This window comes from Salvelinus fontinalis, chromosome 40, assembly GCF_029448725.1.
Source record: "Salvelinus fontinalis isolate EN_2023a chromosome 40, ASM2944872v1, whole genome shotgun sequence".
In the NCBI taxonomy this organism is placed as follows: Eukaryota; Metazoa; Chordata; class Actinopteri; order Salmoniformes; family Salmonidae; genus Salvelinus; species Salvelinus fontinalis.
Window position 1 is genome coordinate 63,920 of NC_074704.1, and position 27,029 is coordinate 90,948.

The 27,029-nt window shown below is 43.2% G+C and overlaps 1 protein-coding gene across 1 annotated transcript; it reads right to left on the reverse strand.

Annotated features, from left to right (window-relative positions):
- On the reverse strand, positions 1–26,070 carry LOC129839579 (beta-1,3-N-acetylglucosaminyltransferase manic fringe-like). Its single transcript, XM_055907110.1, has 8 exons — positions 25,123–26,070; positions 15,519–15,564; positions 15,229–15,331; positions 6,121–6,274; positions 2,087–2,172; positions 1,579–1,744; positions 1,266–1,351; positions 1–399 (listed from the first exon to the last, which is right to left on the reverse strand). Exons 1-8 carry the CDS (start codon positions 25,552–25,554, stop codon positions 348–350), a joined length of 1,125 nt encoding a protein of 374 aa, XP_055763085.1. The 5' UTR covers positions 25,555–26,070; the 3' UTR covers positions 1–347.
- Between the last annotated feature and the right edge of the window lie 959 nt (positions 26,071–27,029).

Below are 27,029 nucleotides of genomic sequence, written 5' to 3' on the forward strand. Positions count from 1 at the left end.
ATACACTGTTAAACCAGAAACTAGGAAATATGTACAGACAGCCCAGACTGGGACGTGAATACACTGTTAAACCAGGAACCAGGAACTATGTACAGACAGCCCAGACTGGGACGTGAATACACTGTTAAACCAGGAACTATGTACAGACAGCCCAGACTGGGACGTGAATACACTGTTAAACCAGGAACTATGTACAGACAGCCCAGACTGGGACGTGAATACACTGTTAAACCAGGAACTATGTACAGACAGCCCAGACTGGGACGTGAATACACTGTTAAACCAGGAACTATGTACAGACAGCCCCGACTCTCAGGAGGCGCAGGTGCTGCTGGGAGTTGGAGTCTTCAAGGGCACCAGCTGGTCAGTGGATAGAGTAGACAGTGGACCGTCTTAAACCTGTAAAGAATGACAGAACATTCTATATGACGACATATATCATTATTAAACGTACAGAAATACAATTAATTAACATTGAATCGACAAGTAAGATGATGGTTCTTTTGACAGTATCTGTAAAGAGCGTACACATGCAGATACATGACGAGCCTTACCAGGACCCTGGACAGCATCTGTAAAGGGCGTACACATGCAGATACATGACGAGCCTTACCAGGACCCTGGACAGCGTCTACCCCCGAACCATGAGACTGAGCAACAAGACTGCTAAATAGCTCATCTAATGTCTATCCGGACTACCTGCACTGAGCCTTTTTAAACTAACTCACTCACACTGACTCTATGCACACACTCACACATACTTACACTGACACACCAACACACACACATACCGTATACACACACACACACTACATATGCCCACACACACATTACATGCACACTGATGCCACACACACACATACACTCACACACACACACACACACACACACTTTCACGCTGCTGCCACTGCCTATTGTCTATCCTGTTGCCTAGTAACTTTACCCCTACCTACATGTACAGCACATAGCTACTAGTTCTACTTTAACTGTTGGGACATTTTGAACGTGTACCCCTGCAGGCAGAGAAGAAGGATCCCCTCTAGAGTCTGGTGTAGTGCTGCTAGATACCGGTAACTTTCACAAAGGTTTTCCAGGAATCCCAGCTGTAAAACTACAGGAATCAGGAGGGAATAAGCAAGGAGCTCCATAATCCACCAACCAGGATTACTGGAAAGCCTGGGATTTTGGGGAAAGTTAGCGGAATATTGCAACCCTGGCGTGGTTTTTGTCAAGGTTTCTTGGCCTGAAGACAGGTTGGTACTGACCTGGAGGGATCATCCTCCTTGGAGAAGAGTCTATTCAGCTCCACACTGTTCATCTTGTTCTCAAACAGCCCATAACTAAGAGTCACCTGGAGAGAACACACACAATACAACTTAGAGGAGAGACAACACATTACATGAGGCAGAAATTATTTGTGTGTGTGTGTGTGTGTGTGTGTGTGTGTGTGTGTGTGTGTGTGTGTGTGTGTGTGTGTGTGTGTGTGTGTGTGTGTGTGTGTGTGTGTGTGTGTGTGTGTGTGTGTGTGTGTGTGTGTGTGTGTGTGTGTGTGTGTGTGTGTGTGTGTGTGTGAGAGACCTGTAGAGGTATTTTGCTGGGCGTCAGCAGTAGCAGGTTCTCCAGGTGAGAGTGGAACATTGAACTGTGGACCATGGATATCCCCAGTCTTCTCTCTACGATGAAGCCTACTGTACAGTCATCTGGCAGACGGATCACTGCTGACGTCTGCTCAAACCTGGGACCACTAGACACACAGGTAGACACACACACAGAGTCAGATATAGATACACCCACATTGACTCAAACCCAGTTGACTCAAACCCACGCATACAGTCACATAAAGACAAGCATATACACAGACTGTATGTCCAATGACCCAACACACTGTCACATACATTCACAGATATAATGTACACTCTCTGACTCTCCATCTTTCACACAGACAAACCCCTACACACACCTGTTCTCATGGACTAGAGTTCACTCTTGACCCAAACACACACACATACACACACACACACACACACACACACACACACACACACACATACACACACACACACTCATACACAGACACACTCCTCACCTAGCCCATGGAGCCATCTTCTCAGCTATTCTGCGACTCAGACAGAAGCCTGCTCCTCCCGTGGCAAACCAGAACTGCACTTCTTTCTAGAAAGAAGAATACACACACAGTCAATCACCAGGCAGAACTGCACCTCTCTTTGACATGAACAGAGCACAGACGTCCACCTTCCAGACAGAATGAATCATGTAAAGGTTGATGTGCTAGAACAGGTAGAGGAAACTCCCTCCATCCACAACGATGAAACAACACTCTCTGTGTCCTCAGTTTCCCTCAAACTCATCATATTCTGTGATCTACTTACAACGATAGACTTTCTCAGTTCTCTCTGACTCACTTTGCTATGAGTCTTGCATATGCTACTTTTAAGCATTTATAAAAGTCTGACATATTCTGTGTGCTATTTATCTTGTAAGTGATTAGCAAGGAGATAATGTATGTTTATATTTGTGTAGCATTTGTCAAACGGACAATATATCTGTTATTTGTTTGGTATTTGTCATGCAAATCAGACGGTGGGCTGAGTTGTTATGTTGTTATGTATCTCATCGACGAGGCTGTAGTGGAGCAGGTTGAGAGCTTCAAGTTCCTTGGTGTCCACATCACCAACAAACTAACATGGTCTAAACACACCAAGACAGTTGTGAAGAGGGCACGACAAAACCTATTCCCCCTCAGGAGACTGAAAAGATTTGGCATGGGTCCGCAGATCCTCAAAGGGTTCTACAGCTGCACCATCGAGAACATCCTGACTGGTTGCATAACTGCCTGATATGGCAATTGCTCGGCCTCCGACCACAAGGCAATACAGAGGGTAGTGCGTATGGCCCAGTACATCACTGGGGCCAAGCTTCCTGCAATCCAGGACCTCTATACCAGGCGGTGTGAGAGAAAGGCCCTAAAAATTCTCAAGGACTCCAGCCACCCTAGTCATAGACTGTTCTCTCTGCTACCTCACGGCAAGCGGTACCGGAGCGCCAAGTCTAGGTCCAAGAGGCTTCTCAACAGCTTCTACCCCCAAGTCATAAGACTCCTGAACATCTAATCAAATGGCTACCCAGACAATTTGCATTTCCCTCCTTCCCCCACCTTTTACGCTGCTACTCTGTTTATTATATATGCATAGTCACTTCAATAACTCTATCTACATGTACATATTACCTCAATTACCTCGACCCACCGGTGCCCCTTCACATTGACTCTGTAGCGGTACACCCTGTATATAGCCTCGCTATTGCTATTTTAATGCTGCTCTAGTTATTTGTTACTTTTCTTTCTTTCTTTTTTTAGGTATTTTTCTTAAAACTGCATTGTTGGTTAAGGGCTTGTAAGTAAGCATTTCACTGAAAGGTCTACACCTGTTGTATGCGGAGCATGTGACAAATAACATTTGATTTGATTTGTATCGGTTGCCGTGACAGCAGCATAAATCACAACAGGTATGTGTATCATCATTCTCCCAAGGTCCTCTCCTCCTCCCTCTCTGGAGTCCCCCTCTCCTCCCCTCCTCATCTCCTCTCCTCCTCCCTCTCTGGAGTCCCCCTCTCCTCCCCTCCTCTCATCCTCATCTCCTCCTCCCTCTCTGGAGTCCCCCTCTCCTCCCCTCCTCTCCTCCCCATCTCCTCCTCCCTCTCTGGAGTCCCCCTCTCCTCCCCTCCTCTCATCCTCATCTCCTCCTCCCTCTCTGGAGTCCCCCTCTAACTCCCCTCCTCTCATCCTCATCTCCTCCTCCCTCTCTGGAGTCCCCCTCTCCTCCCCTCCTCTCATCCTCATCTCCTCCTCCCTCTCTGGAGTCCCCCTCTCCTCCCCTCCTCTCATCCTCATCTCCTCCTCCCTCTCTGGAGTCCCCCTCTCCTCCCCTCCTCTCATCCTCATCTCCTCCTCCCTCTCTGGAGTCCCCCTCTCCTCCCCTCCTCTCATCCTCATCTCCTCCTCCCTCTCTGGAGTCCCCCTCTCCTCCCCTCCTCTCATCCTCATCTCCTCCTCCCTCTCTGGAGTCCCCCTCTCCTCCCCTCCTCTCATGCTCATCTCCTCCTCCCTCTCTGGAGTCCCCCTCTCCTCCCCTCCTCTCATCCTCATCTCCTCCTCCCTCTCTGGAGTCCCCCTCTCCTCCCCTCCTCTCATCCTCATCTCCTCCTCCCTCTCTGGAGTCCCCCTCTCCTCCCCATCTCCTCCTCCCTCTCTGGAGTCCCCCTCTCCTCCCCTCCTCTCATCCTCATCTCCTCCTCCCTCTCTGGAGTCCCCCTCTCCTCCCCATCTCCTCATCCCTCTCTGGAGTCCCCCTCTCCTCCCCTCCTCTCATCCTCATCTCCTCCTCCCTCTCTGGAGTCCCCCTCTCCTCGCCTCCTCTCATCCTCATCTCCTCCTCCCTCTCTGGAGTCCCCCTCTCCTCCCCTCCTCTCATCCTCATCTCCTCCTCCCTCTCTGGAGTCCCCCTCTCCTCCCCTCCTCTCATCCTCATCTCCTCCTCCCTCTCTGGAGTCCCCCTCTCCTCCCCTCCTCTCATCCTCATCTCCTCCGACCTTGTGTTCCCTTTCTCTAGGGAGTCTGAGGCCTGTCCTACTGTCAATGCTAAATCTACTCTCTAACCAGGGAGGGATGGAGGGAGGGAGGGAGGGAGGGAGGGAGGGAGGGAGGGAGGGAGGGAGGGAGGGAGGGATGGAGGGAGGGAGGGAGGGAGGGAGGGAGCATCTTTTGCGAGACACTCTCGGGAACCAAGATACACTTAGGCTCAATACAGTCATTCATTCTACTGTAAATGAGACACACACTTACTCACACACATACAGTACAAGACACATGTTTATCTAGTGTGAGCATGTCTGTTCCTAAACCAATCGAATTGACCGATCCTGCTTGTTGACAGCCTATCCCCTTGGGTGTCTTTGACACTTCCACTTGATGACATGGTTCTTAGATCAATAACCAATAACATGCCAATCACCAATCAACCCTCCGGTTAGAAAAACACTCCACAGTGACTAAAACCACATGAATGGATGGATCTACAATCAACCCTTCATCCTTCCATCCTTCCATCCCTCCGTTCCTGATGAGAAGTGAATTGAAAGAGGAGAGATGTGGAATGACTTGAATAATTTACAGTGCTTGGCCAACTCTGTTCGAGGTTTAGAATTCCCATGGCAACCATCTTGGCATCAAAACGGTCAAACATATCAGTGACCCCCTCAGGAAGGGAGACAGAAACATATCAGTGACCCCCTCAGGAAGACAGAAACATATCAGTGACCCCCTCAGGAAGGGAGACAGAAACATATCAGTGACCCCCTCAGGAAGACAGAAACATATCAGTGACCCCCTGAGGAAGGGAGACAGAAACATATCAGTGACCCCCTCAGGAAGGGAGACAGAAACATATCAGTGACCCCCTCAGGAAGGGAGACAGAAACATATCAGTGACCCCCTCAGGAAGGGAGACAGAAACATATCAGTGACCCCCTCAGGAAGGGAGACAGAAACATATCAGTGACCCCCTCAGGAAGGGAGACAGACATTTTCTAATGGCCACAGCAACATACTACTTAAAGAGATTCTCCGGTACTTTTGCTTTTCAGCCAGTAGTTCTGGAAGTAGCGTCCACAAGCCAAAAGTGGTCCCCTGAAAATGTGCGCACTACGGCACATATGTGCAGATATGGTCTCTCTCTCGCTCTGCTGTGTGTGCATCTTGCTAGCTGCCACTCAAATGGCGAGGGGCTGAAGCTCATTGGCTGGAACTCGAAATGCTACAGGGCTGGCCCACGTGGGTCAGGGTTATGTTTAGGGAAGTGTTTCAAACTAGGGGATTTCGTGACTAATTGAGGTAAGACAATAATTTTGGTTTTACATTGTGCCTGTATGAACTACACATTGACACATTGACATGTCCTGTCCAGCCCAAAGTGGGAGGGCTAGAGACTACTTAGTAGGCCCCACAGATCTCAGACGTGTCTTTAACATACCACTAGAACAAAGCATTGTATTGTTCATTGGAATATAGCTTTGGGCTCTATGCAGTGCATGGTGGGAGCGTACTGTCTTGTTGCCATCCAGTAGTTCATGGGTATGAATGGGGTGGTCGAGGCTGGGCTTGCCCACGTAGACATCCCCGTCTTGGGGGAAGGCTGAGAGCAGGGAGAGAAGAGCTCCAGGATTCACGTAGTTATCATCGTCAACATGACACAGCCACCTGGAGAGAGAGGGGACAACACAGGGATCGGTTCCAAACTGAAGTGAACAGTTGATCCCTTTCCTCTGTTCTAATTACAACCCAGGCTTGATTCCAAACTAAACACTGGGACCTTGTCTCTGCCCTTTCTTCTATCAGGTTTGAACACAAATCCTACAGTTTGGTATAAAATGTTGATAGAAATGTCTGGTACTTTACAACTTCTACTTGTTAACGTGATCTCTATATCCTGTAAAGTGATAGTCTCTCTATGTCCTGTAAAGTAATAGTCTTTCTATGCACTGTAAAGTGGTAGTCTCTACATGCCCTGTAAAGTGATAGACTATCTATGTCCTGTAAAGTGATATACTATCTATGTCCTGTAAAGTGATATACTATCTATGCCCTGTAAAGTGATAGTCTCTCTATGTCCTGTAAAGTGATAGTCTCTCTATGTCCTGTAAAGTGATAGTCTCTCTATGTCCTGTAAAGTGATAGTCCATCTATGTCCTGTAAAGTGATAGTATCTCTATGTCCTGTAAAGTGATAGTCTATATATGTCCTGTAAAGTGATAGACTATCTATGTCCTGTAAAGTGATATACTATCTATGCCCTGTAAAGTGATAGTCTCTCTATGTCCTGTAAAGTGATAGTCTCTACATGCCCTGTAAAGTGATAGTCTATCTATGTCCTGTAAAGTGATATACTATCTATGTCCTGTAAAGTGATATACTATCTATGCCCTGTAAAGTGATAGTCTCTCTATGTCCTGTAAAGTGATAGTCCATCTATGTCCTGTAAAGTGATAGTATCTCTATGTCCTGTAAAGTGATAGTCTATATATGTCCTGTAAAGTGATAGTCTATATATGTCCTGTAAAGTGATAGACTATCTATGTCCTGTAAAGTGATAGTCTCTCTATGTCCTGTAAAGTGGTAGTCTCTACATGCCCTGTAAAGTGATAGACTATCTATGTCCTGTAAAGTGATAGTCTCTCTATGTCCTGTAAAGTGGTAGTCTCTACATGCCCTGTAAAGTGATAGACTATCTATGTCCTGTAAAGTGATATACTATCTATGTCCTGTAAAGTGATAGTCTCTCTATGTCCTGTAAAGTGATAGTCTCTCTATGTCCTGTAAAGTGATAGTCTCTCTATGTCCTGTAAAGTGATAGTCTCTCTATGCCCTGTAAAGTAATAGTCTCTCTATGCCTGTAAAGTAATAGTCTCTCTATGCCCTGTAAAGTGAGTCTCTCTATGCCTGTAAAGTGATAGTCTCTCTATGCCCTGTAAAGTGAGTCCATCTATGCCCTGTAAAGTGATAGTCTATCTATGTCCTGTAAAGTGATAGTCTCTCTATGTCCTGTAAAGTGATATACTATCTATGTCCTGTAAAGTGATAAACCATCTATGCCCTGTAAAGTGGTAGTCTATCTATGTCCTGTAAAGTGATAGACTATCTATGCCCTGTAAAGTAATAGTCTCTCTATGTCCTGTAAAGTGATAGTCTCTCTATGTCCTGTAAAGTGATAGTCTCTCTATGTCCTGTAAAGTGATAGACTATCTATGTCCTGTAAAGTAATAGTCCTTCTATGTCCTGTAAAGAGATAGTCTCTCTATGTCCTGTAAAGTGATAGTCTCTCTATGTCCTGTAAAGTGATAGTCTCTCTATGTCCTGTAAAGTGATAGTCTCTCTATGCCCTGTAAAGTGATAGACTATCTATGCCCTGTAAAGTGATAGACTATCTATGTCCTGTAAAGTGATAGTCTCTCTATGCCCTGTAAAGTGATAGTCTCTCTATGTCCTGTAAAGTGATAGACTATCTATGTCCTGTGAAGTGATAGACCATCTATGTCCTGTAAAGTGATAGTCCATCTATGCCCTGTAAAGTAATAGTTTCTCTATGTCCTGTAAAGTAATAGTCTCTCTAAGTCCTGTAAAGTAATAGTCTCTCTATGTCCTGTAAAGTGATAGTTTCTCTATGTCCTGTAAAGTAATAGTCTCTCTAAGTCCTGTAAAGTAATAGTCTCTCTATGCCTGTAAAGTGATAGTCTCTCTATGCCCTGTAAAGTGAGTCCATCTATGCCCTGTAAAGTGATAGTCTATCTATGTCCTGTAAAGTGATAGTCTCTCTATGTCCTGTAAAGTGATATACTATCTATGTCCTGTAAAGTGATAAACCATCTATGCCCTGTAAAGTGGTAGTCTATCTATGTCCTGTAAAGTGATAGACTATCTATGCCCTGTAAAGTAATAGTCTCTCTATGTCCTGTAAAGTGATAGTCTCTCTATGTCCTGTAAAGTGATAGTCTCTCTATGTCCTGTAAAGTGATAGTCTCTCTATGCCCTGTAAAGTGATAGACTATCTATGCCCTGTAAAGTAATAGTCTCTCTATGTCCTGTAAAGTGATAGTCTCTCTATGTCCTGTAAAGAGATAGACTATCTATGTCCTGTAAAGTGATATACTATCTATTTCCTGTAAAGAGATAGTCTCTCTATGTCCTGTAAAGTGATAGACTATCTATGTCCTGTAAAGAGATAGTCTCTCTATGCCCTGTAAAGTGATAGTCTATATATGCCCTGTAAAGTGATAGTCTCTCTAAGTCCTGTAAAGTGATAGACTATCTATGCCCTGTAAAGTGATAGACTATCTATGTCCTGTAAAGTAATAGTCTCTCTATGCCCTGTAAAGTGATAGTCTCTCTATGTCCTGTAAAGTGATAGACTATCTATGTCCTGTGAAGTGATAGACCATCTATGTCCTGTAAAGTGATAGTCCATCTATGCCCTGTAAAGTAATAGTTTCTCTATGTCCTGTAAAGTAATAGTCTCTCTAAGTCCTGTAAAGTAATAGTCTCTCTATGTCCTGTAAAGTGATAGTTTCTCTATGTCCTGTAAAGTAATAGTCTCTCTAAGTCCTGTAAAGTAATAGTCTCTCTATGCCCTGTAAAGTAATAGTCTCTCTAAGTCCTGTAAAGTAATAGTCTCTCTATGTCCTGTAAAGTGATAGTCTCTCTATGTCCTGTGAAGTGATAGACTATCTATGTCCTGTAAAGTGATATACTATCTATGCCCTGTAAAGTAATAGTCTCTCTATGTCCTGTAAAGTGATAGTCTCTCTATGTCCTGTAAAGTGATAGACTATCTATGTCCTGTGAAGTGATAGACCATCTATGTCCTGTAAAGTGATAGTCCATCTATGCCCTGTAAAGTAATAGTCTCTCTAAGCCCTGTAAAGTAATAGTCTCTCTATGTCCTGTGAAGTGATAGACCATCTATGTCCTGTAAAGTGATAGTCTCTCTATGCCCTGTAAAGTGATAGACTCTATATGTCCTGTAAAGTGATAGTCTCTCTATGTCCTGTAAAGTGATAGACTATCTATGTCCTGTAAAGTGATAGTCCATCTATGCCCTGTAAAGTAATAGTCTCTCTATGCCCTGTAAAGTGATAGTCCATCTATGCCCTGTAAAGTAATAGTCTCTCTATGCCCTGTAAAGTGATAGTCCATCTATGCCCTGTAAAGTAATAGTCTCTCTATGTCCTGTAAAGTGATAGACTATCTATGCCCTGTAAAGTGATAGACTATCTATGTCCTGTAAAGTGATAGACTATCTATGTCCTGTAAAGTGATAGTCTCTCTATGTCCTGTAAAGTGATAGACTATCTATGCCCTGTAAAGTGATAGACAATCTATGTCCTGTAAAGTGATAGACTATCTATGTCCTGTAAAGTGATAGACTATCTATGTCCTGTACAGTGATAGACTATCTATGTCCTGTACAGTGATAGACTATCTATGTTCTGTAAAGTGATAGACTATCTATGTCCTGTAAAGTGATAGACTATCTATGCCCTGTAAAGTGATAGACTATCTATGTCCTGTAAAGTGATAGACTATCTATGTCCTGTAAAGTGATAGTTTCTCTATGTCCTGTAAAGTAATAGTCTCTCTAAGTCCTGTAAAGTAATAGTCTCTCTATGCCTGTAAAGTGATAGTCTCTCTATGCCCTGTAAAGTGAGTCCATCTATGCCCTGTAAAGTGATAGTCTATCTATGTCCTGTACAGTGATAGACTATCTATGTTCTGTAAAGTGATAGACTATCTATGTCCTGTAAAGTGATAGACTATCTATGCCCTGTAAAGTGATAGACTATCTATGTCCTGTAAAGTGATAGACTATCTATGTCCTGTAAAGTAATAGTCTCTCTATGCCCTGTAAAGTGATAGTCTCTCTATGTCCTGTAAAGTGATAGACTATCTATGTCCTGTGAAGTGATAGACCATCTATGTCCTGTAAAGTGATAGTCCATCTATGCCCTGTAAAGTAATAGTTTCTCTATGTCCTGTAAAGTAATAGTCTCTCTAAGTCCTGTAAAGAGATAGTCTCTCTATGTCCTGTAAAGTGATAGACTATCTATGTCCTGTAAAGAGATAGTCTCTCTATGCCCTGTAAAGTGATAGTCTATATATGCCCTGTAAAGTGATAGTCTCTCTAAGTCCTGTAAAGTGATAGACTATCTATGCCCTGTAAAGTGATAGACTATCTATGTCCTGTAAAGTAATAGTCTCTCTATGCCCTGTAAAGTGATAGTCTCTTTATGTCCTGTAAAGTGATAGACTATCTATGTCCTGTGAAGTGATAGACCATCTATGTCCTGTAAAGTGATAGTCCATCTATGCCCTGTAAAGTAATAGTTTCTCTATGTCCTGTAAAGTAATAGTCTCTCTAAGTCCTGTAAATAATAGTCTCTCTATGTCCTGTAAAGTGATAGTTTCTCTATGTCCTGTAAAGTAATAGTCTCTCTAAGTCCTGTAAAGTAATAGTCTCTCTATGCCCTGTAAAGTAATAGTCTCTCTAAGTCCTGTAAAGCAATAGTCTCTCTATGTCCTGTAAAGTGATAGTCTCTCTATGTCCTGTGAAGTGATAGACTATCTATGTCCTGTAAAGTGATATACTATCTATGCCCTGTAAAGTAATAGTCTCTCTATGTCCTGTAAAGTGATAGTCTCTCTATGTCCTGTAAAGTGATAGACTATCTATGCCCTGTAAAGTGATAGACTATCTATGTCCTGTAAAGTGATAGACTATCTATGTCCTGTAAAGTAATAGTCTCTCTATGCCCTGTAAAGTGATAGTCTCTCTATGTCCTGTAAAGTGATAGACTATCTATGTCCTGTGAAGTGATAGACCATCTATGTCCTGTAAAGTGATAGTCCATCTATGCCCTGTAAAGTAATAGTTTCTCTATGTCCTGTAAAGTAATAGTCTCTCTAAGTCCTGTAAAGAGATAGTCTCTCTATGTCCTGTAAAGTGATAGACTATCTATGTCCTGTAAAGAGATAGTCTCTCTATGCCCTGTAAAGTGATAGTCTATATATGCCCTGTAAAGTGATAGTCTCTCTAAGTCCTGTAAAGTGATAGACTATCTATGCCCTGTAAAGTGATAGACTATCTATGTCCTGTAAAGTAATAGTCTCTCTATGCCCTGTAAAGTGATAGTCTCTTTATGTCCTGTAAAGTGATAGACTATCTATGTCCTGTGAAGTGATAGACCATCTATGTCCTGTAAAGTGATAGTCCATCTATGCCCTGTAAAGTAATAGTTTCTCTATGTCCTGTAAAGTAATAGTCTCTCTAAGTCCTGTAAATAATAGTCTCTCTATGTCCTGTAAAGTGATAGTTTCTCTATGTCCTGTAAAGTAATAGTCTCTCTAAGTCCTGTAAAGTAATAGTCTCTCTATGCCCTGTAAAGTAATAGTCTCTCTAAGTCCTGTAAAGCAATAGTCTCTCTATGTCCTGTAAAGTGATAGTCTCTCTATGTCCTGTGAAGTGATAGACTATCTATGTCCTGTAAAGTGATATACTATCTATGCCCTGTAAAGTAATAGTCTCTCTATGTCCTGTAAAGTGATAGTCTCTCTATGTCCTGTAAAGTGATAGACTATCTATGTCCTGTGAAGTGATAGACCATCTATGTCCTGTAAAGTGATAGTCCATCTATGCCCTGTAAAGTAATAGTCTCTCTAAGCCCTGTAAAGTAATAATCTCTCTATGTCCTGTGAAGTGATAGACCATCTATGTCCTGTAAAGTGATAGTCTCTCTATGCCCTGTAAAGTGATAGACTCTATATGTCCTGTAAAGTGATAATCTCTCTATGTCCTGTAAAGTGATAGACTATCTATGTCCTGTAAAGTGATAGTCCATCTATGCCCTGTAAAGTAATAGTCTCTCTATGCCCTGTAAAGTGATAGTCCATCTATGCCCTGTAAAGTAATAGTCTCTCTATGCCCTGTAAAGTGATAGTCCATCTATGCCCTGTAAAGTAATAGTCTCTCTATGTCCTGTAAAGTGATAGACTATCTATGCCCTGTAAAGTGATAGACTATCTATGTCCTGTAAAGTGATAGACTAACTATGTCCTGTAAAGTGATAGTCTCTCTATGTCCTGTAAAGTGATAGACTATCTATGCCCTGTAAAGTGATAGACAATCTATGTCCTGTAAAGTGATAGACTATCTATGTCCTGTAAAGTGATAGACTATCTATGTCCTGTACAGTGATAGACTATCTATGTCCTGTACAGTGATAGACTATCTATGTCCTGTAAAGTGATAGACTATCTATGTCCTGTAAAGTGATAGACTATCTATGCCCTGTAAAGTGATAGACTATCTATGTCCTGTAAAGTGATAGACTATCTATGTCCTGTAAAGTGATAGACTATCTATGTCCTGTAAAGTGATAGACTATCTATATCCTGTAAAGTGATAGACTATCTATGTCCTGTAAAGTGATAGTCTCTCTATGCCCTGTAAAGTAATAGTCTCTCTATGCCCTGTAAAGTGATAGACTATCTATGCCCTGTAAAGTGATAGACCATCTATGTCCTGTAAAGTGATAGACTATCTATGTCCTGTAAAGTGATAGACTATCTATATCCTGTAAAGTGATAGTCTCTCTATGTCATGTAAAGTGATAGACTATTTGTGCCCTGTAAAGTAATAGTCTCTCTATGCCCTGTAAACTGATAGACTATCTATGTCCTGTAAAGTGATAGTCTCTCTATGTCCTGTAAAGTGATAGTTTCTCTATGTCCTGTAAAGTGATAGTCTCTCTATGTCCTGTAAAGTGATAGTCTCTCTATGTCCTGTAAAGTGATAGTCTCTCTATGTCCTGTAAAGTGATAGTCTCTCTATGCCCTGTAAAGTGATAGTCTCTCTATGCCCTGTAAAGTGATAGACTATCTATGTCCTGTAAAGTGATAGACTATCTATGCCCTGTAAAGTGATAGTCTATATATGCCCTGTAAAGTGATAGACTATCTATGTCCTGTAAAGTGATAGACTATCTATGCCCTGTAAAGTGATAGACTATCTATGTCCTGTAAAGTGATAGACTATCTATGTCCTGTAAAGTGATAGACTATCTATGTCCTGTAAAGTGATAGTCTCTCTATGCCCTGTAAAGTAATAGTCTCTCTATGCCCTGTAAAGTGATAGACTATCTATGTCCTGTAAAGTTATAGACTATCTATGTCCTGTAAAGTGATAGACTATCTATGTCCTGTAAAGTGATAGACTATCTATGTCCTGTAAAGTGATAGACTATCTATGTCCTGTAAAGTGATAGTCTCTCTATGCCCTGTAAAGTGATAGTCTCTCTATGTCATGTAAAGTGATAGACTATCTGTGCCCTGTAAAGTAATAGTCTCTCTATGCCCTGTAAACTGATAGACTATCTATGTCCTGTAAAGTGATAGTCTCTCTATGTCCTGTAAAGTGATAGTTTCTCTATGTCCTGTAAAGTGATAGTCTCTCTATGCCCTGTAAAGTGATAGTCTCTCTATGTCATGTAAAGTGATAGACTATCTGTGCCCTGTAAAGTAATAGTCTCTCTATGCCCTGTAAACTGATAGACTATCTATGTCCTGTAAAGTGATAGTCTCTCTATGTCCTGTAAAGTGATAGTTTCTCTATGTCCTGTAAAGTGATAGTCTCTCTATGTCCTGTAAATTGATAGTCTCTCTATGTCCTGTAAAGTGATAGTCTCTCTATGTCCTGTAAAGTGATAGTCTCTCTATGCCCTGTAAAGTGATAGTCTCTCTATGCCCTGTAAAGTGATAGACTATCTATGTCCTGTAAAGTGATAGACTATCTATGCCCTGTAAAGTGATAGTCTATCTATGCCCTGTAAAGTGATAGACTATATATGTCCTGTAAAGTGATAGACTATCTATGCCCTGTAAAGTGATAGACTATCTATGTCCTGTAAAGTGATAGGCTATCTATGTCCTGTAAAGTGATAGACTATCTATGTCCTGTAAAGTGATAGACTATCTATGTCCTGTACAGTGATAGACTATCTATGTCCTGTAAAGTAATAGTCTCTCTATGTCCTGTAAAGTGATAGTCCATCTATGTCCTGTAAAGTGATAGTCTCTCTATGTCCTGTAAAGTGATAGACTATCTATGTCCTGTAAAGTGATAGACTATCTATGTCCTGTACAGTGATAGACTATCTATGTCCTGTACAGTGATAGACTATCTATGTCCTGTAAAGTGATAGACTATCTATGTCCTGTAAAGTGATAGACTATCTATGTCCTGTAAAGTGATAGTCCATCTATGTCCTGTAAAGTGATAGTCTCTATATGTCCTGTAAAGAGATAGACTATCTAAGTCCTGTAAAGTGATAGTCTCTCTATGTCCTGTAAAGTGATAGACTATCTATGTCCTGTAAAGAGATAGTCTCTCTATGCCCTGTAAAGTGATAGTCTATATATGCCCTGTAAAGTGATAGTCTCTCTATGCCCTGTAAAGTGATAGACTATCTATGTCCTGTAAAGTGATAGTCCATCTATGTCCTGTAAAGTGATAGTCTCTATATGTCCTGTAAAGAGATAGACTATCTAAGTCCTGTAAAGTGATAGTCTATGTGTTTCTCTCTGTCTAGGTTGTGCTGGTCACTCACTTCTTATCGGAGGCCATGAAGTGGTCATATTCAGCAGACATCTTACAGGACAGAGCCTGGTGACTGTGGTCAGACGGACAATCTGTCACAATCAAATTGTAACCTGAATAGAAAAAATGATTTCAGTCAGAGCACCTATCAATGTGTTCATTTTACAACACTCTGACATGAGACTTAAATGAGATTAAAGCTGGAACTGTTGTCTAATAAACAACTATCGCCCTTAAACATTACAACTGTTAATGCAACAAGTCTCTCCTTGCTTGTGATTGGTGGAGCTGAAGACCTACCTCTGGACTTGATGTCTTCATCCTCTGTGTCTGTAAAGATGAACGTCTAGAGAAGGAAGAGAAGAGAGAGAGATATAACACACACATACATACACAAACACACACATACACACACACACACATACACACAAACACAAACATACACCCCCCCCCCCCCACACACACACACAGACCCCTACCACACATACACAAACATACACACAGACACAGACACCCACACACACCCCCACTACACACAGAGACAGACACCCCCTCACACAAACAGACCCCCCCCCCCCCACATACACCTCACACACGTAGCAAGATAATGGAGGACAGATTAATACTGACAGAAACAGGCTGCACCATAAGCTAAAGGGAAGACATACACAGCCACTTGAACCTTTGACCCTCGCTGCCATTACATTGAAGACAGTGTGAAACAGCAACACTACCCTCCCATTGGGAGATTACATATCCTTGACCTCTGCTCCCAACACTTCCTCTGTAGACTCTCTCTCTCTCCCTCTCCCTCTTCCTCTCTCTCTCTCTCCCCCCCCCCCCCCCTCTCTCTCTCTCTCTCTGTCTCTCTGTCTCTCTGTCTCTCTGTCTCTCTCTCTCTCTCTCTCTCTCTCTCTCTCCCTCTCCCTCTCCCTCTCTCTCTCTCTCTCTCTCCCTCTCTCTCTCTCTCTCTCTCTCTCTCTCTCTCTCCCTCTCCCTCTCTCTCTCTCTCTCTCTCTCTCCCTCTCTCCCTCTCTCCCCCCTCCCCCCCCCCCCCCCTCTCTCTCTCTCACCAACAGACTCAGTGATCTAAACGGCATGCTATCTATTTCCCTGAGTTCTACAGTAGTGCAGCACTGTGTAGCTGGTCCACCACTGACCTCTGTTGGTCACAACTAGCAACCAATGAATCTAAAGATACATTATATATACAAAAGTATGTGGACACCCCTTCAAATTTGTGGATTCGGCTATTTCAGCCACATCCGTTGCTAACAGTCCGACAAACTAATCTGGATTTGGCGGATGCCAGGAGAACACTACCTGCCCCAATAGTGCCAACAGTAAAGTTTGGTGGAGGAGGAATAATGGTCTGGAGCTGTTTTTCATGGTTCGGGCTAGTCCCCATAGTTCCAGTGAACGGAAATCTTAACACTACAGCATACAATGACATTCTAGACAATTCTGTGCTTCCAACTTTGTGGCAACAGTTTGGGGAAGGCCCTTTCCTGTTCCTGCATGACAATGCCCCCGTGCACAAAATGAGGTCCATACAAACAAATGGTTTGTTGAGATCGGTGAAGAACCTGACTGGCCTGCACAGAGCCCTGACCTCAACCCCATCGAACACCTTTGGGATGAATTGGAACGGCGACTGTGATTCAGGCCTAATCACCCAACATCAGTGCCCGACCTCACTAATGCTCTTGTGGCTGAATGGAACCAAGTCCCTGCAGCAATGTTCCAACATCTAGTGGAAAGCCTTCCCAGAAGAGTGGAGGCTGTTATAGCAGCAAAGAGTGGACCAACTCAATATTAAAGCTCATGATTTTGGAATGAGATGTTCAATGAGCAGGTGTCCACATACTTTTGGTCAGGTAGTGTAGAAGAGCCCTATCAGTGGGCTCCCACTCTAATATCACCCACAGTGTATGACTGCTAAAGGAAGCACACACACACACACACACACACACACACACACACACACACACACACACACACACACACACACACACACACACACACACACATACACATACACAGACTGACTGCTGATCCAATCTTCCATAGGAAGTGATGGGGGTGGAGTACAGGGAGTGAAAGGGGGAAAGAGGGAAGATAAGAGAGGGAGAGGGTGGAGATGGGTGAGAGGGAAAAAGGAAAGTGTTGTTCCCTCAGAGTGTCTGGTACTCTTTCATCTAAGAGAGAAGAGATAAACGAGGATGTGTGTCTGTTTCAACTCTCTCCTAAGCATTATCAAACCATTACAGTAAAGCTATAAAACTCCTCCTGAGGTGACAGGACCGTCCCAAATGGCACCCTATTCTGAATATAGTGCACTATGTAGGGAATAGGAAGGCATTTGGGACGTAGCCTAGGGCCTCTGGGTGGATAAAACAGTGTTTTACGGAGTGTAATTCACCACCACGTTGTGTAATATAATAGAGCAGCCTCTGGGTGGATAAAACAGTGTTTTACGGGGTGTAATTCACCACGGTGTGTAATATAATAGAGCAGCCTCTGGGTGGATAAAACAGTGTTTTACGGAGTGTAATTCACCACCACGGTGTGTAATATAATAGAGCAGCCTCTGGGTGGATAAAACAGTGTTTTACGGGGTGTAATTCACCACGGTGTGTAATATAATAGAGCAGCCTCTGGGTGGATAAAACAGTGTTTTACGGGGTGTAATTCACCACGGTGTGTAATATAATAGAGCAGCCTCTGGGTGGATAAAACAGTGTTTTACGGGGTGTAATTCACCACGGTGTGTAATATAATAGAGCAGCCTCTGGGTGGATAAAACAGTGTTTTACGGAGTGTAATTCACCATGGTGTGTAATATCATAGAGCAGCCTCTGGGTGGATAAAACAGTGTTTTACGGGGTGTAATTCACCACGGTGTGTAATATAATAGAGCAGCCTCTGGGTGGATAAAACAGTGTTTTACGGGGTGTAATTCACCACGGTGTGTAATATAATAGAGCAGCCTCTGGGTGGATAAAACAGTGTTTTACGGGGTGTAATTCACCACGGTGTGTAATATAATAGAGCAGCCTCTGGGTGGATAAAACAGTGTTTTACGGAGTGTATTTCACCACCACGGTGTGTAATATAATAGAGCAGCCTCTGGGTGGATAAAACAGTGTTTTACGGAGTGTAATTCACCACCACGGTGTGTAATATAATAGAGCAGCCTCTGGGTGGATAAAACAGTGTTTTACGGGGTGTAATTCACCACCACGGTGTGTAATATAATAGAGCAGCCTCTGGGTGGATAAAACAGTGTTTTACGGGGTGTAATTCACCACGGTGTGTAATATAATAGAGCAGCCTCTGGGTGGATAAAACAGTGTTTTACGGGGTGTAATTCACCACGGTGTGTAATATAATAGAGCTGCCTCTGGGTGGATAAAACAGTGTTTTACGGAGTGTAATTCACCACGGTGTGTAATATAATAGAGCAGCCTCTGGGTGGATAAAACAGTGTTTTACGGAGTGTAATTCACCACGGTGTGTAATATAATAGAGCAGCCTCTGGGTGGATAAAACAGTGTTTTACGGGGTGTAATTCACCACGGTGTGTAATATAATAGAGCAGCCTCTGGGTGGATAAAACAGTGTTTTACGAGGTGTAATTCACCACGGTGTGTAATATAATAGAGCAGCCTCTGGGTGGATAAAACAGTGTTTTACGGGGTGTAATTCACCACGGTGTGTAATATAATAGAGCAGCCTCTGGGTGGATAAAACAGTGTTTTACGGAGTGTAATTCACCATGGTGTGTAATATCATAGAGCAGCCTCTGGGTGGATAAAACAGTGTTTTACGGGGTGTAATTCACCACGGTGTGTAATATAATAGAGCAGCCTCTGGGTGGATAAAACAGTGTTTTACGAGGTGTAATTCACCACGGTGTGTAATATAATAGAGCAGCCTCTGGGTGGATAAAACAGTGTTTTACGGAGTGTAATTCACCACGGTGTGTAATATAATAGAGCAGCCTCTGGGTGGATAAAACAGTGTTTTACGGGGTGTAATTCACCACCACGGTGTGTAATATAATAGAGCAGCCTCTGGGTGGATAAAACAGCGTTTTACGGAGTGTAATTCACCACGGTGTGTAATATAATAGAGCGGCCTCTGGGTGGATAAAACAGTGTTTTACGGGGTGTAATTCACCACGGTGTGTAATATAATAGAGCAGCCTCTGGGTGGATAAAACAGTGTTTTACGGGGTGTAATTCACCACCACGGTGTGTAATATAATAGAGCAGCCTCTGGGTGGATAAAACAGTGTTTTACGGGGTGTAATTCACCACGGTGTGTAATATAATAGAGCAGCCTCTGGGTGGATAAAACAGTGTTTTACGGGGTGTAATTCACCACGGTGTGTAATATAATAGAGCAGCCTCTGGGTTGATAAAACAGTGTTTTACGGAGTGTATTTCACCACCACGGTGTGTAATATAATAGAGCGGCCTCTGGGTGGATAAAACAGTGTTTTACGGAGTGTAATTCACCACGGTGTGTAATATAATAGAGCGGCCTCTGGGTGGATAAAACAGTGTTTTACGGGGTGTAATTCACCACGGTGTGTAATATAATAGAGCAGCCTCTGGGTGGATAAAACAGTGTTTTATGGGGTGTAATTCACCACAGTGTGTAATATAATAGAGCAGCTCCTCTCCTCCTGTCTATATCTCTCTCCTTCTCTCCCTATCTCTCATTCTCTCTCTGTGTGTGTGTGTGTGTGTGTGCGTGCGTGCGCGCGTGCGTGCGTGCGTGCGTGTGTGTGTGCCTACCCACGGCTTTACATTAACCTAAGTGATCGCCTTAATAGCTTAAGTGCACTAGATGAACTGCATGTATCTATCATAGAGCCCTGTCTTCCCACTACAACACACACACACACACACCCATGTGATCTGCACTCTATCTATCTCCATTGAAACAACAGTACAGCCTCCCTCTACCTCTCATATCGAGTATAGCTACCTCTAAATCTTCCCTTCAGCCATTGTATAGCCCCCCCCCCCCGCCCCTAGCCCCCTGTGGGTATTTTTCTTTCTTCTCCTCCGCATCCCTCCATCCCATCACTCGTTCAAAGGAGGAGTAATTCACTGATCGATTCCCTGGTGATGAAACCAAAAGAGGCGCTGCTTGACTCAGGACCCAGAGGCCCTGTGTCATTAGTTTCCTCCCTGGCAGTCATAATTCAGGTAACTGCACCAGCACCACGGCTCCATAATGTCCACTAGGCCCCTATCATTCTGCCTGGGCTAAAGAGGCTGAAGATCCAAGATGGCTGAGTGGGGGCTGGCAGTGGCTCGTAAACTAGACATTGGGAGTTGACTGGGGGAGAGAGAGAGAGAGAGAGAGAGAGAGAGAGAGAGAGAGAGAGAGAGAGAGAGAGAGAGAGAGAGAGAGAGAGAGAGAGAGAGAGAGAGAGAGAGAGAGAGAGAGAGAGAGAGAGAGAGAGAGAGAGAAGAGAGAGAAGAGAGAGAAGAGAGAGAAGAGAGAGAAGAGAGAGAAGAGAGAAGAGAGAGAGAGAGAGAGAGAGAGAGAGAGAGAGAGAGAGAGAGAGAGAGAGAGAGAGAGAGAGGATAAATCTGTCTCTTTTACTCATGCTGTAAAACATAGCTGGATAGATTTCTCTCCTATAGAGTGTAATGCAGCTGGGTCCTGTATCAGTGCACTACTGTGACTTTAAATCATCTGTCTCTTCTAATGGAGTATGGACAGGGGTACATGGTTTATCTTTTGTTTTGTGTTGTTTTGACACACACAACACACACACACAACACTACTACAGGATGCTGTGTGTGTCTGTGTGTTTGCTGTCTGTGCCAGGGTGACGCCACAGCCGCAGAGCAACAATGCTGAAACGGAAACTGATCTGAGAACAGGAAGTCTATGAAGAGAACATGGAACTGTGTGTGTGTGTGTGTGTGTGCATGTATGTTAGGGTCGAGAAAAACAAAAAGCCAGAATCTTTGCGTTAACGTTCCACTTGTAAGAAATGAAAATAAGCAACATTAGACTATATACACATCATCTGTAGATAGTAGCCATGACTACACTGTTGGATGGAAAACATTTCCTCTGAGGTTCTACAGAGGTTCCGTTCTGACTCTCAGTTGAACATAGAGAGACGGGAGAGAGAGAGAGAGAGAGACGGGAGAGAGAGAGAGAGAGAGACGGGTGAAAGAGAGAGAGCTGATGATTTCACTTCTCTAAAACTAAGATTAAAGTTAATATCTGCTGAGGACCAAACCACGAGTCACCCTGTCTGTCCATCTGAATCACTAGCTGACGAGAAAGTGTAAAGACTTTTATATGACCTGAAGAAATCGCTGACATACTTCTTCAGAGAAAAGGCACGTATCAAATGTGCCTCGTATTTTGAGAAACAGGTACAAGGGTGAAACAATGCTTTGATAACATGTATTGGGAACACTATCATTGTCTATGAGAACCAAACATGGAATGATAAGTGCCAACTGCCAATGAAGTATGTGTTCTACAACTTTTACAATACAAAGTACCCCATGTATATCTGCTTGGCAGTCATTTCACACAAACACAGCTTCCAACAGTCATTTCGCACAAACACAGCTTCCAACAGTCATCTCAAACACTTCTTCTAGAAGTGTGACATTGTTAAATGCTTGTTAGGATTTCGCTTTGACAAGCCACTTCAAGATAGGACCTAGGAAGATAGGGTCTTCCAAAAGAGTTATGTCCTAATACATGTGTGTGTGTGTGTGTGTGTGTGTGTGTGTGTGTGTGTGTGTGTGTGTGTGTGTGTGTGTGTGCGTGCGTGCGTGCGTGCGTGCGTGCGTGCGTGCGTGCGTGCGTGCGTGCGTGCGTGCGTGCGTGCGTGCGTGTGTGTGTGTAATCTGCTAACCCTACTATACAGCCAAACCTAACACAACATCAATGGGACTAGTAGACTACTCCTCACACATGCTTCACTATACCTCTGATACAGTCTGAGAGGCAAAAGCCCCAGTCATGTTGACTCAGTGTAGAAAGTAGCCAAGGAGGAAGTGCTGCTTTGTTCTGTAAAGAACATGACTGTTCAAAACAGGAAGAGGACCAGCTGAGTTGGGCCATACTGACTACATTAGGTGTTTCTCAATCAACAGTCCCTCTAGGCCTAAGAACTGAACAATCACTGTGTAGGTTAGGTTACCTACCATGTAATAACTGTAGACCTATTCCCATGTTACCACGGTGCACCTACCATGTAATAACTGTAGACCTATTCCCATGTTACCACTGTGCACCTACCATGTAATAACTGTAGACCTATTCCCATGTTACCACTGTGCACCTACCATGTAATAACTGTAGACCTATTCCCATGTTACCACTGTGCACCTACCATGTAATAACTGTAGACCTATTCCCATGTTACCACTGTGCACCTACCATGTAATAACTGTAGACCTATTCCCATGTTACCACTGTGCACCTACCATGTAATAACTGTAGACCTATTCCCATGTTACCACTGTGCACCTACCATGTAATAACTGTAGACCTATTCCCATGTTACCACTGTGCACCTACCATGTAATAACTGTAGACCTATTCCCATGTTACCACTGTGCACCTACCATGTAATAACTGTAGACCTATTCCCATGTAATAACTGTAGACCTATTCCCATGTTACCACTGTGCACCTGCCATGTAATAACTGTAGACCTATTCCCATGTTACCACGGTGCACCTACCATGTAATAACTGTAGACCTATTCCCATGTTACCACTGTGCACCTACCATGTAATAACTGTAGACCTATTCCCATGTTACCACTGTGCACCTACCATGTAATAACTGTAGACCTATTCCCATGTTACCACTGTGCACCTACCATGTAATAACTGTAGACCTATTCCCATGTTACCACTGTAGACCTATTCCCATGTTACCACTGTGCACCTACCATGTAATAACTGTAGACCTATTCCCATGTAATAACTGTAGACCTATTCCCATGTTACCACTGTGCCCCTACCATGTAATAACTGTAGACCTATTCCCATGTTACCACTGTGCACCTACCATGTAATAACTGTAGACCTATTCCCATGTAATAACTGTAGACCTATTCCCATGTTACCACTGTGCCCCTACCATGTAATAACTGTAGACCTATTCCCATGTTACCACTGTGCACCTACCATGTAATAACTGTAGACCTATTCCCATGTTACCACTGTGCACCTACCATGTAATAACTGTAGACCTATTCCCATGTTACCACTGTGCACCTACCATGTAATAACTGTAGACCTATTCCCATGTTACCACTGTGCACCTGCCATGTAATAACTGTAGACCTATTCCCATGTTACCACTGTGCACCTACCATGTAATAACTGTAGACCTATTCCCATGTTACCACTGTGCACCTACCATGTAATAACTGTAGACCTATTCCCATGTTACCACTGTGCACCTACCATGTAATAACTGTAGACCTATTCCCATGTTACCACTGTGCACCTACCATGTAATAACTGTAGACCTATTCCCATGTTACCACTGTGCACCTACCATGTAATAACTGTAGACCTATTCCCATGTTACCACTGTGCACCTACCATGTAATAACTGTAGACCTATTCCCATGTTACCACTGTGCACCTGCCATGTAATAACTGTAGACCTATTCCCATGTTACCACGGTGCACCTACCATGTAATAACTGTAGACCTATTCCCATGTTACCACTGTGCACCTACCATGTAATAACTGTAGACCTATTCCCATGTAATATCTGTAGACCTATTCCCATGTTACCACTGTGCACCTGCCATGTAATAACTGTAGACCTATTCCCATGTTACCACTGTGCACCTACCATGCAATAACTGTAGACCTATTCCCATGTTACCACTGTGCACCTGCCATGTAATAACTGTAGACCTATTCCCATGTTACCACTGTGCACCTGCCATGTAATAACTGTAGACCTATTCCCATGTTACCACTGTGCACCTACCATGTAATAACTGTAGACCTATTCCCATGTTACCACTGTGCACCTACCATGTAATAACTGTAGACCTATTCCCATGTTACCACTGTTCACCTGCCATGTAATAACTGTAGACCTATTCCCATGTTACCACTGTGCACCTACCATGTAATAACTGTAGACCTATTCCCATGTTACCACTGTGCACCTGCCATGTAATAACTGTAGACCTATTCCCATGTTACCACTGTGCACCTACCATGTAATAACTGTAGACCTATTCCCATGTTACCACTGTGCACCTACCATGTAATAACTGTAGACCTATTCTCATGTAATAACTGTAGCCGTATTCCCATGTTACCACTGTGCACCTACCATGTAATAACTGTAGACCTATTCTCATGTAATAACTGTAGCCGTATTCCCATGTTACCACTGTGCACCTACCATGTAATAACTGTAGACCTATTCCCATGTAATAACTGTAGACCTATTCCCATGTTACCACTGTGCACCTACCATGTAATAACTGTAGACCTATCCCCATGTTACCACTGTGCACCTGCCATGTAATAACTGTAGACCTATTCCAATGTTACCACTGTGCACCTACGATGTAATAACTGTAGACCTATTCCCATGTTACCACTGTTCACCTGCCATATAATAACTGTGAATAAGGGGACTGTTGAGGCTATTGGTTATCCCATGTCACCAATCAGTGATATCTGGGTTATTGCAATAAAATGACTCTAAACTAGGCCTACAATAAAGCAAAAAGACAGTGATATGAGTTCAATGTTACTTGATAATTGAATGGTCCCCCGTCAAAGTACCCTATAAGATTAGGTAACATTTTTTTTTAAACTTTGACGAATACGTGCTGGACCAATCAACCACACTCACGTGCTCCTTGGTCTTGGAGATCCACGTCTCGAGGAGAAGAGATAGGCGCGTGCCGTGGAACCTCCCGGTGCTCTTCACCGCGAGGAAGATGTCCGTTAACCTCAACAGGGATGGAGTGACGAAAACCCTTCTCTGTTCCAAAGACCTCAACTTGTCTCTCCTTCTCTGTATCTCAGCTTGTAAGCCACCAACAGTCTGGTTCATAGTAGAGACAGCGGCAGGTTGTCGAGGAAACTTGGCCGGCTTTGGTGGCTCCTTTGCCGGGGAGAGAGGCGCCTCTTGAATCGAGCGCAGTAAGTCTCCCCCGAACGGATTGTGAATAGAATTGAGTTTGTGGAGATTCCGCGTCCTTAGTTGAAAGTCCACGATTAAAACGATGAAGAACATGAATATAAAAACAGGGAGTGCCCGAAGCATCCTCCGTCTGTGCATGATGAACTGAGATTGTAGGCTATTTCATTTGAAGAGGACAGAAAGTGTCTGTGATTAGGGGATTATTATGTCTCGACCCGTTGAACACATCCTCAACTTCCTTCTGTGATGTATTCTGATCTAATTTAGTGATCATCCTCCAATGACAAGCGCCTTCCGTTGACAAATCGTTCTGACACTGCCCCGCGTATTTTATATGTGCTAGAAATTCCTTTTTGTTATGACAATTTTAAGTTTTAAAAAGTTTGCTGTCCACTCATTGTGACCTTAAATATGAAATGATCCACATCGAAGTTGTAAAGTGTATTCTCAAACTAATTTGCATTTCTCTGGCAACTTCCCATCAAAACTTTTATAACTGTCTCTCTCACAAACTGTCGACTTTACTATGAACCATTTTCTTTCATGAGTTTGACATTTTTGTTTATCTGAGTCTGTCTGGTCTGGTAGCTACACAACGGTCTTCCTACCTGTCACTTCTCTCTCGAGTTTCAGCGCCAGCGGAAGGGAGGAGATGTGTGTCATTCGTTCACTCAGCACTGCAATCACTCCTCCTCTTCCCTTCGGTAAAGGCACCGTGCGTAATTTGAATGACAAATTAACAGTAGAGAGAACAATTTAAAGCCCGTTGCGATTTATTAAAGTTTTTATTGTTTTAATCCAGTTACCAATTTTAACATTGTATTTGTAACAGAAAATAACATAACGTTTGATGAATAATACCGTTTTAGTGACACTTCCACTAGTCAGTGCACATCTGCCAGAGCCTCCATCCATAGGCTAGGACTCACCATATTAAAGAATTCCCCCCAAAACGACATTGTAAAATAGAAAAGACAATTCCCGACAGCTTTTAAAACTGATGAGACACTACCGGTCAGACAAGCAAAAAGGGTGGGCTATTTTTTGAATGAGAACATTCATTGTAAAAACCCATCTAATCTCCCTCTCTCTCCCTTTCTCTCTCACTCTCTTTCTCTCCAGGGAGAGAATCTCTCACCAGAGATGAGTTCTTGCATGTGGCACAAAAGCCCAGACTGTTTACGGGTTAATCCTCAACAGGTTCTGTCCATTTCTGACATGACTAGGAGCTTAACTGTTATTGGCAATGCCCAAATAATTCTCCCGTCGCCTCCCAAATGGCACCCTATTCCCTAGTGCGCTATTTTTGGCCAGGGCCATTGGGCTCTGAGCAAATGTAGTGCACCATGTAGGGGAAAGGATTCTATTTGTGATGGAGCCTTCATCTGTAGATGTGGGGGAAGGAAGCTGCAAGACAACTGCATAGCGTGCAGGGGCTTGATCTGAAGTATGACTAAATGAATAGTCGAGACTGATAAGGACTTGACAGAGGCTAGAGGGGTTCATTTATGCAGAGAGAGGAGCACATAGGCTAGTAGAGGTTAATGAATGTCATCACACCAGAGATGGATTTTATGAATTATCAATCATCATGCATGCCCATTGCCCACATC

Bases quoted from the DNA above. Each gene is read 5' to 3' on its own strand.
- LOC129839579 (XM_055907110.1), bottom strand. From the start codon at position 25,554: ATGCACAGACGGAGGATGCTTCGGGCACTCCCTGTTTTTATATTCATG. The intron at 15,332-15,518 runs GTAGGTCTTCAG...TTTTCTATTCAG, and splicing joins TGAAGACATCAAGTCCAGAG to GTTACAATTTGATTGTGACA. The intron at 400-1,265 runs GTCAGTACCAAC...CATTCTTTACAG, and splicing joins AAGGAGGATGATCCCTCCAG to GTTTAAGACGGTCCACTGTC.